This window comes from Lissotriton helveticus, chromosome 10, assembly GCF_964261635.1.
Source record: "Lissotriton helveticus chromosome 10, aLisHel1.1, whole genome shotgun sequence".
NCBI lineage: Eukaryota > Metazoa > Chordata > Amphibia > Caudata > Salamandridae > Lissotriton > Lissotriton helveticus.
In genome coordinates, this window is record NC_136071.1 from 410,273,977 (window position 1) to 410,286,646 (window position 12,670).

General features: G+C 49.9%; 1 protein-coding gene across 4 annotated transcripts in view; it reads left to right on the forward strand.

Annotated features, from left to right (window-relative positions):
* Positions 1 to 12,670, forward strand: part of GTF3C1 (general transcription factor IIIC subunit 1) — a 2,559,884-nt gene that overhangs the window by 1,989,757 nt on the left and 557,457 nt on the right. For all 4 annotated transcript variants that reach the window (XM_078662887.1, XM_078662886.1, XM_078662885.1 and 1 more), the window contains exon 26: positions 1,925 to 2,006. In XM_078662887.1, the coding sequence (XP_078519013.1) occupies positions 1,925 to 2,006 (82 nt within the window). The remainder of the gene's footprint in view (positions 1 to 1,924; positions 2,007 to 12,670) is intronic.

Sequence of the window (12,670 nt, forward strand, 5' to 3'; positions counted from 1 at the left end):
TATCTATAACTATTTACCATTAACCGGGGTACCCACCAGGGATGCCCACTCTACCCTGCTCCTTTGTGCTCGGTTAGCCAGCTGTTAGGTGAGACATGCTACTTAGGGGATTCCAATGGACATCCACAATGGGAGGTCAAGGTGTCACTCTGATGATGACCTCCTTAATTATCTCAGTAACACCTCTTTTTGGGATTTCAAGTGTTGTAAAACTTTGACGAGTTTGGCGCCTACTCGAGGCTGAAGGTCGACAAGATCATGACCAGGTTTTGCCTCTCGGCATCTTGTGAATGCGACGTACTGCATGAGACCGACATGAATCCAAATAGATGTACACAGATTCAGGGTACCTGGGGATTGGAGTGGCTTGTAGGGAACTGGTGATCTGAACAGAAAACATTCTGCCTCTTTGTAATTGCCTTAGAGGGGATATCATAAACTGCCCCCCCCAACCTGCATTCCTTACTTGGAATGGTGGCCCTAGTCAAAATGCTGGCACTCCTTGGGGTATTTTATGCCATGCAAGAATATATCTACCCCTCTTTCTTCAAGTGCATTACTGCCTAGTTAAGGTTGTTTATTTTGCGAGCACAATTCAGAGGGTGGCGATGGGGGAAATTCTATAAATCTATTCAAGACAGAGGAATGACTATGGCCGTCCACTTGTTTGGTGTTAGCAATGAATCTGGCCTTCCCACTTCATTGTCGATATGGCTGAAAACTGCCAACATTCCTTTGGCAGATGGCTGTAAACTTATGGGAGATACCCTTGTAAAAAATATGGCCTGTTGAGTTTAGCGGGCTGTAGCAGACACGTGAGGCAGACCCAGGCCTGTTGAAAGACAAAAATGGAACAAGTGCCTTAATGACACTAGGAGAAGTAGCCATATTGGTGAGATACCTACTTTTACATTTAAAATACTATACAACACCCAACTGCCATGGCAAATAAAAATTTGACCGCTTTCTACCTGCTTTAGGTGTCTGATCAAAGAAAGTGACATTCTGGACACCGTCTGGTCATGCAATGTTATCTGCCCCGTGTGGGAGGTAAAAGCAGAGGTTTTTCTCAATATTGTATGCTGAGCTGTGGAGCTTACCCCGGGGATGGTGTTGCTTAACATATTTTTGGATAAGGATTTCACATGTGCAGAACAGGTCCTACTAGGCTTCGGATTGCTATTATCAAAGCAAGATATTGCACTGAATTGGAGGATCAGCTTACCCGCAAGGATTGGGAGACTGAATGTTTTCTAGGATGCCTGTCACCTGTGGGAGCTTTTGCACAAAAGTATAAGTAAATGTCAAAAATGGATTCAGTATCTGGACACTATAGAGCAGTAAGCATAATGACTCTTCAGTTGAATTATTTCGTAATAACGATGAAGGGTACTCTAGGAGTGACTGACAAAAGATATTTACTTTACTCTTCGTAAATTTGACCAGTGCTATTGTTTGTAGCTTTTGAAATTATGTACCTTGTGATAAAATGTGAGTAAAGTGAGCTATTAAATAAAAGCTTTTTGTTAAGGAACACGACTGGACCCAGATGGTAAAGTTTGAACGTTGTGGAGTCTCCCCCTGTATATGAAAGACATGGGATGACGATGTAACAATAACATCATGTCACTTACTACGGCAACTTCTGCAGTCTTTTTCAGTTTTACTCCGTTTATGCTATTCATAGACTCCCCCTCTTACTCGAAACTGCTTTTAAGTTCCATCTTGTTAGTAAAAAAAATGTAACTAGCAAGAGGGAGATGATTTGGTGGTGGTACTGATCACTGCATTTCCTGTTCTTTGGTATTCTGCCTAGCACTGAAGGGAACTGTGTCCTTGGGGTAACATTTTAAAGTTGTGTGTTCATTCTTAGCCATATAGACATTAAATCAGTATTTTTTAATTGTTGTTTTTTGTTTTGTAGAGTTTGTCTTGCTGAAATCTATCAGGACTTTGTTTTCATCGATGATTTCTTGAACAGGAAAAACAACTACCGGGATCCTCAGGTATGGGAGGTATTTCAGTGAATAAAGAAATGGCAGTTTTTTTTTCCAGCAAGTTATTTGAAAATTAACCACACATTACTTCCTTGAGGCGAAGAGCCAGTGTTTCTTCTGCTCATCCAACTTATCATTTAGTAATTTACATTTTTTTTTACTTCATTTCTTTTTTAGCATTTAGGCACATTCTGGTACAAACAGTTCAGACCATTGTCATGGCCTCTAAAGGTATCTGTTAGTCAGTGCTTTTTTTATTAGTACAATGATTACAACCTTCTATTATTTAAAACGTATTTGTAATACAGAAAGTACAGCATAGGAGCTTGTTTCCCTGTCCATAGGCCAAAACATATGAAATAGAATTTGCTGTGTTTTTCCGCTCCGACAAAACCACATTGTGAGGAATAAGCTTTACAATATTTTTATAGTGTTTGGCAGGTGTGGTTTCAGATTGCTGTGAGTTTTTAGCAACTTTGGAAGAACACATTGTTGGATCCAACCCTACTCGGAGTCGTATATGGGGTCTGCAGGATACACATAAATATCAGCAACTAGCAAAAAGCCTATGAACCAATCTATCTGAAAAAAACTGTTAATTCCAGGATGACGTTGCAGTAGCTACTTAGACGCAGCCCTCGCGCGCTGACTTCAGTTCTTTCTTTTTCTGTGCCGGCCAGCGCAGATCCGAAGAGAGCGGTACGTCTAGTCACTTTTTGAGTGAACTTTTTGAGTGAACTTTTTGTGCGACTTTTGTCGACGTCTTTTGAATCCGATGACTCCTGGTGCACGTAGGGATGCCCAGCTTCAAGGCTTGCTGTTCCTTTTCCCGCATGATGTCGGTGATGGATCCGCACCACGTGTGCCTGGATCGTGACCACGACCCCAAGTCGTGCTCCAAATGCCGGACCATGGCTCCGAAGTCTTTGCAGGAGTGGTCCCGAAAGCTTCTTGAGTGCCGGCAGTCGGCTCCATGCCGTTCGAGGTCCCGGTCTTGAGGGAGGTCGAGGGACCGGTTGCGGAGCCATCACCACTCATCATCCAAGTCTTCGCACTCTGGGTCAGGTAAGTCGAAGCACAAGAAGTCGAAGAAGCATTGTCCGCTCTTAGACTTCTTCCCGTCTGTCGGCTGACGCGACGAGGGGTGTGGACGGTGCCCCTCCTGCAGCTCTGCGTGCGGAGCCTGATGGTTCGACTCCGAGTTTCCCTTCTTTTCCGGGACCCAGAGCGACCCCTGCCCAGCTTTGTCAGTTTTAAGAGGTGATGCATGCCATCTCTGGGCAGCCCAAACCTGCTGGCGTGCCTTTGGACACCACAAACTCGGTTGGGGGTCCTAGGCCTTCCCTTCCGCGACGCCGCTGCGCCCCCATGGATTTAGGCCTGATCCGAATCTTCGCCGGTTGACCTCATTACACCTCCACCAGCGCCGCTTCCTTTGGCACCGCACCCGACGCTGGTTGTGCCCCCAGCTGGCATCGACCCCGGCCTCCATCCTGATGTGGACGCGGAGCAGGACCGGCATTGTCCGATGCCGGATCCTGCTCCGGGTTGGTTTTTTGTGCCTCTGTTCACTCCTGTGTCCCTTTCAGGCCTTTCAGATCAGATTGGCACCCAGAAGACGAGGAGGAGGATTGGGAGGGGTCAGGAGACCCTCTGACTTACCAGTTGGATTATGATCCGGACTGGAGAGAGGACCTGGGGGATGCCAGTGGTCTCGATACCTCACCGGACCATGGCATGTTGTCTCCTCCTACCATGGCTACGGAGGAGGGAGCTTCCTATGCAGTGGGGTTGCGTAGGGCGGCTGAGGTTCTCCACATCGAGCTTCCTACGGTGGCGTTCAGGACTAAACTTGTGACAGAGGTGCTTCAACTGGCTACAAGCTATTCGGAGCCCCTGCTGCCGTTTAATGAAGCCCTAACAGACATCCTTTTGGGCACCTGTGGATAGGGTGATTGCCCGACGCCACCCCCGGCCCCAGGTGACCCCACTTTCCTCTCCCACCCACCCCTGACAGCTTGGTGGTTCAAGCCTCTACCGCCAAGGGTGCATTCCCTAACTCACCACCGGATAGGGAATCCAAGAAGCTGGATCATCTTGGAAAGAAGATTTTTTCTTCCGCCAGCTTGGGACAGCGAGTCCGGGATATTCAGGCTATGATTCTGATCTTTCAGCCCTTATCCCGTGTGTGCGTCATGATGACCCTCTAGCTACTCGGCCTGATGGCCTCCTGCATCCTGCTGGTGGACCATGCCAGGTGGCATATGCGGGCTCTGCAGTGGGACCTGAAGTTCCAGTGGGCACAACATTAGGGGAATCTGTCCAATTGCGTCCAGATCTCAGAGGGCACTGCGCACCAATTGCAGTGGTGGCTCATGAACCAGCATTTGGTCAATGGCAGGTTTCTCTCTTCCCCAATCAGATTTCACACTGGCGATGGATGCATCACTGCTGGGATGAGGTGGCCACATGGGGAGGTGGAGATTAGAGGCCTCTGGTCTCCAGCGGAGTCCGGGCTCCACATCAACCTTCTGGAGCTCTAGGCGATTCGTCTTGCACTGAAGGCATTCCTTCCCTCTGTCCGGAGAAGAGTAGTGCAGGTGTTCACGGACAACAACACCATGTGGTACTGCAACAAAGAGGGCGGGGTGGGGTCGTGGACCCTATGTCAAGAGGCCCTCCGGCTCTGGACATGGCTGGAACATCAGGGCATTTCTCTGGTGGTTCAACACCTGGTAGGTTATTTGAACGCCAGGGTGGATGAGATCAGCCGCAGGTGCATGATGGATCGCGAATGGCGTCTTCACTCGGAGGTGGTGCAAGGTCTCTTTCAACAGTGGGGAGAGCCTTGGTTAGATGTATTCACCACCGAGTGAATGCTCACTCTCAGCAATTCTGCGCATTGGAATTTCCAAGGCGGCACTTGCTAGGCGACGCTTTCGGTCACGAGTGGAGCTGCGGTCTGTTGTACACCTGTCCTCCTATACCACTTCTGCCCAGAGTGCTGAAGAAGATCAATCGCGACCGGGCCCAAGTCATTCTTATGGCTCTGGATTGGGCACGAAGTGTCTGATATCCCGAGCTGCTCAACATGGCCATTGATCCTCTGATCCGACTGCCTCTTTGGGAGGATCTTCTGTCGCAGCAGCAGGGGACGGTCCTCCACCCAAACCTGTCCAGCCTCCACCTCCTTGCGTGGAGATTGAGCGGCGGCAGTTGACGTCATTCGACTTGCCTCCCAAAGTTTGTGATGTCATCTTGACAGCCAGGCGTCCCTCCACTAAGAGGGTATACGCCTGCCGATTGAACACATTTGTGGCATGATGCACAGCAAAGGCTGTGGATCCCCTTTCTGCCCCTCTTTCTGAGGTTCTCTTGTTCCTCCTTTCTTTGGCCCAGGAGGGCTCTGCTCTGGGCACTATCAAGGGTTATCTCGGCCATTTCTGCCTTTCTTAGGCTTCCTGATCAGTCTTCTCTCTTCAAGTCCCCGCTTGTAAATCGTTTCTTGAAAGGCATTACTCTTCTCTTTCCTCCTGTTCCCTTCGTAATGCCTCAGTGGGACTTGAATTTGGTTTTGACCTATTTGATGTGTGCTCCCTTTGAGCCTCTTCATAACTGTCCTCTTAGACTCTTGACTCCTTTCATGGTAGCCATCACATCTGCCAGAAAAGTGCGTGAGCTCCAGCCTCTTTCATCCAAACTTCCTCTTCTGGCTGTACATCTGGACAATGTTGTCCTAAGAACTCGTCCATCATTCCTTCCCAAAGTGGTCACCTCCTTTCATATTGGCCAAACCATCACTTTTCCCACCTTGTTTCCACCTCTGCATCCTTCTAAAGAGGAAGAGAGGTTTCACCATCTGGACCCAAAACGTGCAATTTCCTTCTATCTGGATCGCACCAAACAGTTCTCGGTGGATTACCAACTCTTTGTTGGCTAAGTGGGCGCCAAGAACGGTCGGGCTGTACACAAGCAGACCATCTCCAGATGGGTCGTTTTTTGTATCTGATAGAGACGTCTAGAGGCAGATTCCTTAACTTAGAATATCCCCAGGTTTCAGACTGGATCCAGAAAACTTTCTGCAGCAGCAACTTTGCGCGGCTGGGGCGGTGCCCCTCGGCTCCGTCCTGACGTCGTCCACGGACGTGACGTCAGCGGACGTGATGTCACCTTCCCGGTGCGCTGACGTCAGTTTTCTTCTTTTCCACGTCCCAATGCGGATTCTGGAAAACCAGCGGTTCCTTGACCTGTTTTTTGGGTCTTTTCAACACCTTTGGCGTCCCGTAACAGTGTGCGATGCCTTCGGGCTTTAAGGCCTGTGAGACCTGTGCACGCCAGATGTCCGTGATGGACCCACACTCTGTATGTGGTGCCTCTGGGTGCACCAAGACTCCACAGAGTGCGACGATTGTCAGCAGATGAGACCAAAGACCTTACTGGAGCGTCGGATGAAATTGTTGGCCGCATGGTTGTCCGGTCCTACTCCTTCGCGTCACTGCTCTCCCTCTCGGGATCAAGCCCACTCTCGAGGTCGTTCCCGCAGACGTCGTTCGGATGGGTAAACACAAACGTAAGTCCAGGAAATATTCCTTCCCTACCTGTGATGCTGGCGCCTGCTCTTTCGGCCCAGTGGGTCCTCCTAGTCGTCGGTCTAGCCCACCCTGTCAGTCTCCGTATGCCCTGAGCGGCTCCCTACGTTGACGTCTGAGGCGGTGCCGGGCTCGACGCCCTGTTCCCTGTTGCAGTGGGGTCGATGTCGGACGGCGCCCAGCCTGAGTACTCCTTAGAGGTCGGCGCCCACGTCTCCTATTTCAGGAGGTTGATATTTCCGACTCCTCAGACGTCCATGCGACTCCCCAGCGGCGTTGGTCGATGCCGGCGCCTACGCCTACTCTTATGCCACACGCTGACGCTCTTCTGGACTCCCCTGATCTGCTGCAGTTTCAGCCCATGGTGCAGGCACCTTGTGTGGCGTGTACTCCGGATCAGCCTCCGGCTCCTCCACTGTTGCTGTCTAATGGGCGAGTTAATCTTCAGCCCTCCTCTACTGATGGGTTATTGTCATCTCCCCGTATGGCAACTGAAGCTAGTGCTGCCACAGGCTATTCACTGGGCGGCTGCTATTCTTTGTTTTCAGCCCCCTGTGGTTCCTCTGCCTTATGATCCTTTGTTGGATCTTCTCCATATAGAGCCGATTGAAGTTGAACCTTTGCTGCACCTTGTGGCATCCTTGTTTGACATCATGTTGGGCATATGGGCTAGGCCTTCCTCAGGTGACCCTGTTGATCAGGCCATAGCACGCCGACATCGTCCTGCCCCTAATGATCCGCTCTGTCTGTCCCTTCATCCAAGGGCTCAGGGCCTCGTTGTTCAGGCAGCCTTCGACTTAGTCTTTCTCTGCCCTGCCTCTGTTTCCTCCCACCAGTGAGTCTAGGTGGTTAGATGCATGTGGTTGCCAGCTTTATGCCTCTTCCAATGCTGGCCTCCGCGCCCTGAATACGGCTTGCATGTTCGCACGCGCATCCTTTTCCCTTTGGGATTTGTTCGAGGCTCTTCTACCTTCAATTCCAGAGGGCCTGCGGGATGAATTACCCCTGCCTTTTGCATGATGGCAGGGGAATGGCTCAATTCTCCCTCCGCTCGTCTCTTGACGCCACTGACTCGATGGGACGAGCTCTTGCTCGGTCGTTGGCTTTGCGCCACCATGCTTGGCTGCGCGACAGTCGTTTCTCGGACAGTGTGCGGGATGCTCTTAGGGATCTGCCTTTCAATGGTGTGGCTGTTTGATAGCCACGCAGATTCAGCGGTCTCCTGCCTCATGTCAGGGCTACCATAAATCTAGCTCCATGCCCTTTTTGCCTTATCAGTACTCTTTTATTCTGCGTAGGCAGGGGTTGACCCTTACCCTATGTGGGGTATTTATAGGCTATTTGGTGACTCCCTTAGCCTCGGTACGCTCCTATGGAGTTTTTCGCCACAATCTTGCTGTGGGCTTCTTTTCTATACCATTCTGCGATCCTGACGTTAGCATCGCTCCAATGCACCTTCAGTGCAGTTAGTTCTGGTAATCCTTCACTGCCTCCGTATGAGTTCCTTAACGTATGGCTTCTGCCTCACCTGTATTCACGGGGCGTTTTTCAGCGTCGCTGTAATCCTCTTGCCCTTGATGGCTACTCTTCTTTTGCCAGTCACAATCTTAGAGCCTTGTTCTGTTCAGTTTAGGCGCAGTTCTCACCACTGATGCCTTATTCCCTTTTTGCTCCACGATCCAACCGTTCTGTGGTAAGCTTCTTAGTGTTGATGCACCTGGGAATGCACCCTGGTATGATTGCTATCATAGGTTGTTTGCGTTGATTCTTTCACTTCTGTGGTGCTGGTTCTCCTCTCCCCTTTCAGGGCTGGGATAAACAAAATTTCGTACTTGAGCCCTTACTGTTCTTGTCTTTCCAGGTGGCGGTTTCGCCCTATCCCTTTCTACTGTATCTTGCCTTCTGCCCTCGTTTTCGGGGCACTTCTCCAACAGGAAGTTTTACACATTTCCCTGCTGCTTTCCGCACAGGTGTTTTACACACTTCTGCTTGGATTCCTGCTGTTCCACTCTCGAGGGGAGTGTTCTCTTTAGGATACTCACTTCTTGAGTCCTTGGACCATTCCATTGGTCCTGACTGTTTCCACTGTCGTGTCTAGCTCCGTCTCCTCATCTATCTTGCGGGGGACAGTTGCTCCTCCCGGATGAAGGGCTGATCTGGTTTACTAGTCTGGACATTGTTCTCTCACTTCTGCTTCATCATAACTGTTGGTACTTTTCGTGTCCTCTATGTTATGCTTCATTTCTAGGCATTTCTTTGCCTCTATATCTGCTGTGCTGTTACACAGCAAAATCATGCGGTCAACGTTCCTTCATTCGGTGTCCGTGGTCATTGGCCTGGTCTGCTCGCCTAAGTGCTCTTATATGGATGTCCAGCTTGCTTGGCGCCTTATTTTGCCGGTTGCCTTCGTGCGATTGCGTCTCTGGCATCTGGGCTATTCATGCAACCCTACAGGAGGGTTCTTGTTCAACTTTGTGTGGTTCTACCGTCCGCACAGTATGCTTCTGTTTCGTCCAGTCTTCCACTTGACTATCATTCTTACTGTAGTTCTGTTTTGGGTGCTTTTGATGGTTGCTGTCAGCCCTTTTACATGCCTCATGACAGTGTGACTCTCCAAAGGTGTGTCTTCTGTTTATGATACTACTGGCACTTTGTGTTCATGGTTCGGCATCCTGCCAATACTGTCCTATGTGTTTGGCTGGTACAGGATTCAACTGTGTTTTTTCCACTGTTGTGCATACCGGACTGGTGTGTGCTGGCTCTATCATACCAGTTGTCTTCCCTCTGGGTTTTATTTACGGTCAGCATGTCAGATGCTGCGGGTCCATCAGTCCCTGGGTTCAGTTCCACTTCATGCGAAGTCATGAACTTTCCCTTTCAAACAGACATATCTAGTGTATGTTTTCTTTCTCTCATCCGGTATGCATACAGGGTTTTTATGCTGTTCTTTGATGGCTTGTAGTGCCTTTGCCTCCCAATGTTTTTTCGCTCTTTCTGAGCTTAATGGTCTGGTGTGGCTGCGTTGGTCGCGGTACCCACCGCGGGTCGTCACCTTGTTGACGGCTATATTACCTCGGCGACTTATGGGGATTCAGTCGCAGACCTGGCTCCTCTATGGGTATGGCTTTGGTATCTATTCTAAGTTGAGGAATCTGCGGCTAGACGTCTCTTTCAGATGAACGAGTTACTTACCTTCGGTAACGATGTATCTATTAGAGACATAGTCTAGCTGAAGATTCCTTAACGCCCGCCCGGCATCCACGTTCTGCAAGGACCTTTTCAGGTTGGGCTTTCTACGCTAGCCTTCCTACTGGTGGCTTGATCCTTCTGCAGGGTGATGCTTTCACTTCACTCCAACACAGGATACTGAAACTTCATTCTGTTTCCATAGCTCTACTCCGCGCAGGCTTATAATTGGGCGTTATGCTCATGTGTCATGTATCCTTTCCAGCCCTACGCTCTGGGTTGTACAGTGTGTAGGAGAGTAGGGTCTGCTTCCTATGGTCACCCCCACTTTTTGCTGTGATACTCTGGTTTGTCGACTTTAGTGTGGCTGTGGGCCTGCTAATCAAACCCACAGCCCAGCTGTTCTCTCTCTAAATTGATACCATGTACTTAAGGTACATACCAGATTGGGTATTGGGTCACCTTTGTGAGCCCCTGTATAGTGTACCATAGGTACCCAGGGCATAGGTGCATCCAATGGCCTACCAGGGCTGCAGCATGTATTATGCCACCCCTGGCTGGCCCCCCAAACTGACACCACAGGCTGATCACTCAGCTTGGGTAAGGTGGTGTAATCACCCCTTACTTAGATATAGTATATCTATATCTACCTTATATATAGACACATAGTAACCTATAAGTCACTCCTATGGCAGGCCTTATCGATCCTGGAGGCAGAGTGCTTGGTTTTATGTAAGAGGGTGCCCTAGCATGAGCTGAGCCCCTCTGCAGCTTTCGGAACCATCTCCTTATAGCTGTTCTATGACCTAGCCATACCATATACTCTTAAGTGCATTATAATCCTCGCGGTTAATGCTAACTTTGGTTTAGCTTTATCAAAACATGTAGTGTAAGGTGTCAAACACTTTGGAATATTACCCCCCGCCAGTCCTGGCGGCGGGGGAAGCATTCCACCCTTCTAGAGGGAGAAGACATGTAGTTAGTGTTAACCCTGGTTAAAGTAAAACATTGCCTCAGCATCACAAAATGGATGCTGCTGCCACAGACACGAGTCTGACCTCCTGCTGCTTGTCGACACTCCGGCAGGGGAGGCCTAGACAATAGGTTTCCTGTCAAGGGAGGTGCCAGCACCTCCCCAGACAGCCTGTAGTGTATTGGGGCAGGGTGGGCTGCATTCAGAAATGCTTTTTCAGATACTTTCTGGGGCACATAAGGTGCTCCATGCATAGCCCAGTTCAAACCCGTTGCTGGGGCACTCCATCCCCGCTCTGGCGCAAAACTGGACAAAGGGAAAGGGGTGTAACCACCCCCTTCCCAGGTCCACCCATAGGAGGGACCTAGCAGGTAATCCAGCCCCTTAACTCAGTATAAGTATAGGAGCTGTGTCCCCAGGACTTTAGATTATCCTGGAACGAAACTTTGATACAGAACTCTTGGACCTTCGACATTCTTTTCTGACTAGAAGACGGAAGACATCTCCCTTGTGGTCAAGGAGTGGCCACCCGGTGCAAACAGGCACCACCAGTAACTTGCCGGTCTGCTTTGTCGCCGCTCCCGCCGGAATCCGAAGACTCAGCGACACAGGAACTGGACTTCCAGACTTCTCTGACTCCGACCCACATCCACAGCAAAGCTGAGACCCGTGGCGGACACGAGAGACATAGGGCTACGACACCCTGGACATCCTGCATTTTGCTAACTGCATCGACTCCTAAGGTAACTCGAAGTTGTGCATTGGGGTACGAGAAGCCCCAGACCCAAGCACCATTTGCACCGAAGCTCAGCCCTCCACACTCCACGAGTGCCGCGTGGGGCCTGCTCTTGCATTTCAGCTCGGCGCGTCTTCCCGGTGGCTAGTGAGCCCCCTGAAGACTTTCTTTTGAAACCAAACTGCTTTCCTGGTTGCTCCAGGCTTGCTCCAGCTTCCCTGCAAAGGAGAAGCTCCTCAGATCTTGCTGGTCTGAACCGAAGCCAATCTTCACTTCCCGCGTGGATTTCTTTTGCCAAGGCTTGTTGGGTCAAATCCGGATACCGATACCGCAGTCAACTAGATCCTTCGTGGGACAGCTCGAATCCAGCTCCTGGTCGCCGTCGACACCTCCTGGTCCTCTTGGCTGCAGAGACCAGCTTCACCTCTTCAGCTAGGATCAACGCGTCCTCGCCTGGTTCCTTCCTGGTACCTTCCTGGTCACTGGCTAGTGACCCAGACTCTGTCCCCTCTACTTTCAGGTTCTTCAGATCTTCGATCTACTCTTGGATCCACCCGGACACTTTTCCTCTGGTCGCCTGCAGCACTTCTTTGCAGATCTCCATAGAAAACATCGACGAAACCCGACACCAAAAGGCACCTATGCACCCGGCTTCCCTGGGTGAGGTAACACTAGTACTCCGGTGCTCCTGTGGGTCTTGACTCTCGAAGTGTCCTAGTCTAAAGGGGTTTTGTCGTAGTCCATCCGGAAGTGCCCTTAAACAGTAATTTTGTAACTTCTTCGTTCTCCATTATAAGGCAATGGCAACTCGCTACTGTGTTTAGACACTGCACGCGTCTCCCGTGGGTCTCCTACTTCCTAACCTTTGGTTGTTTAGTGTAGCCCCAGCGATGCCCTAGGCCCTAGGCCTACTTACTATTTCTGTCGTGGTTCTTATACCACTATTTTAGTATATGGTTTGTGAGGCCCCTAGGGCATTACTGTATATTGTGCAACTATTCGTATGCTAATTAAGTATCTTGTATTGTGCTTTTACCTCTGACCCCATAAAGAGTGCAGAGGGGTTGTGTATAGAATAAATACATATATATTTGATATATACCTTGTGTGGTGTCCTTTCATTTGATATTCAAGGGATTATAATTGGTAAAACAGCTGGCTTCACATGCTCTCTGAAGTCTTAGCCTAT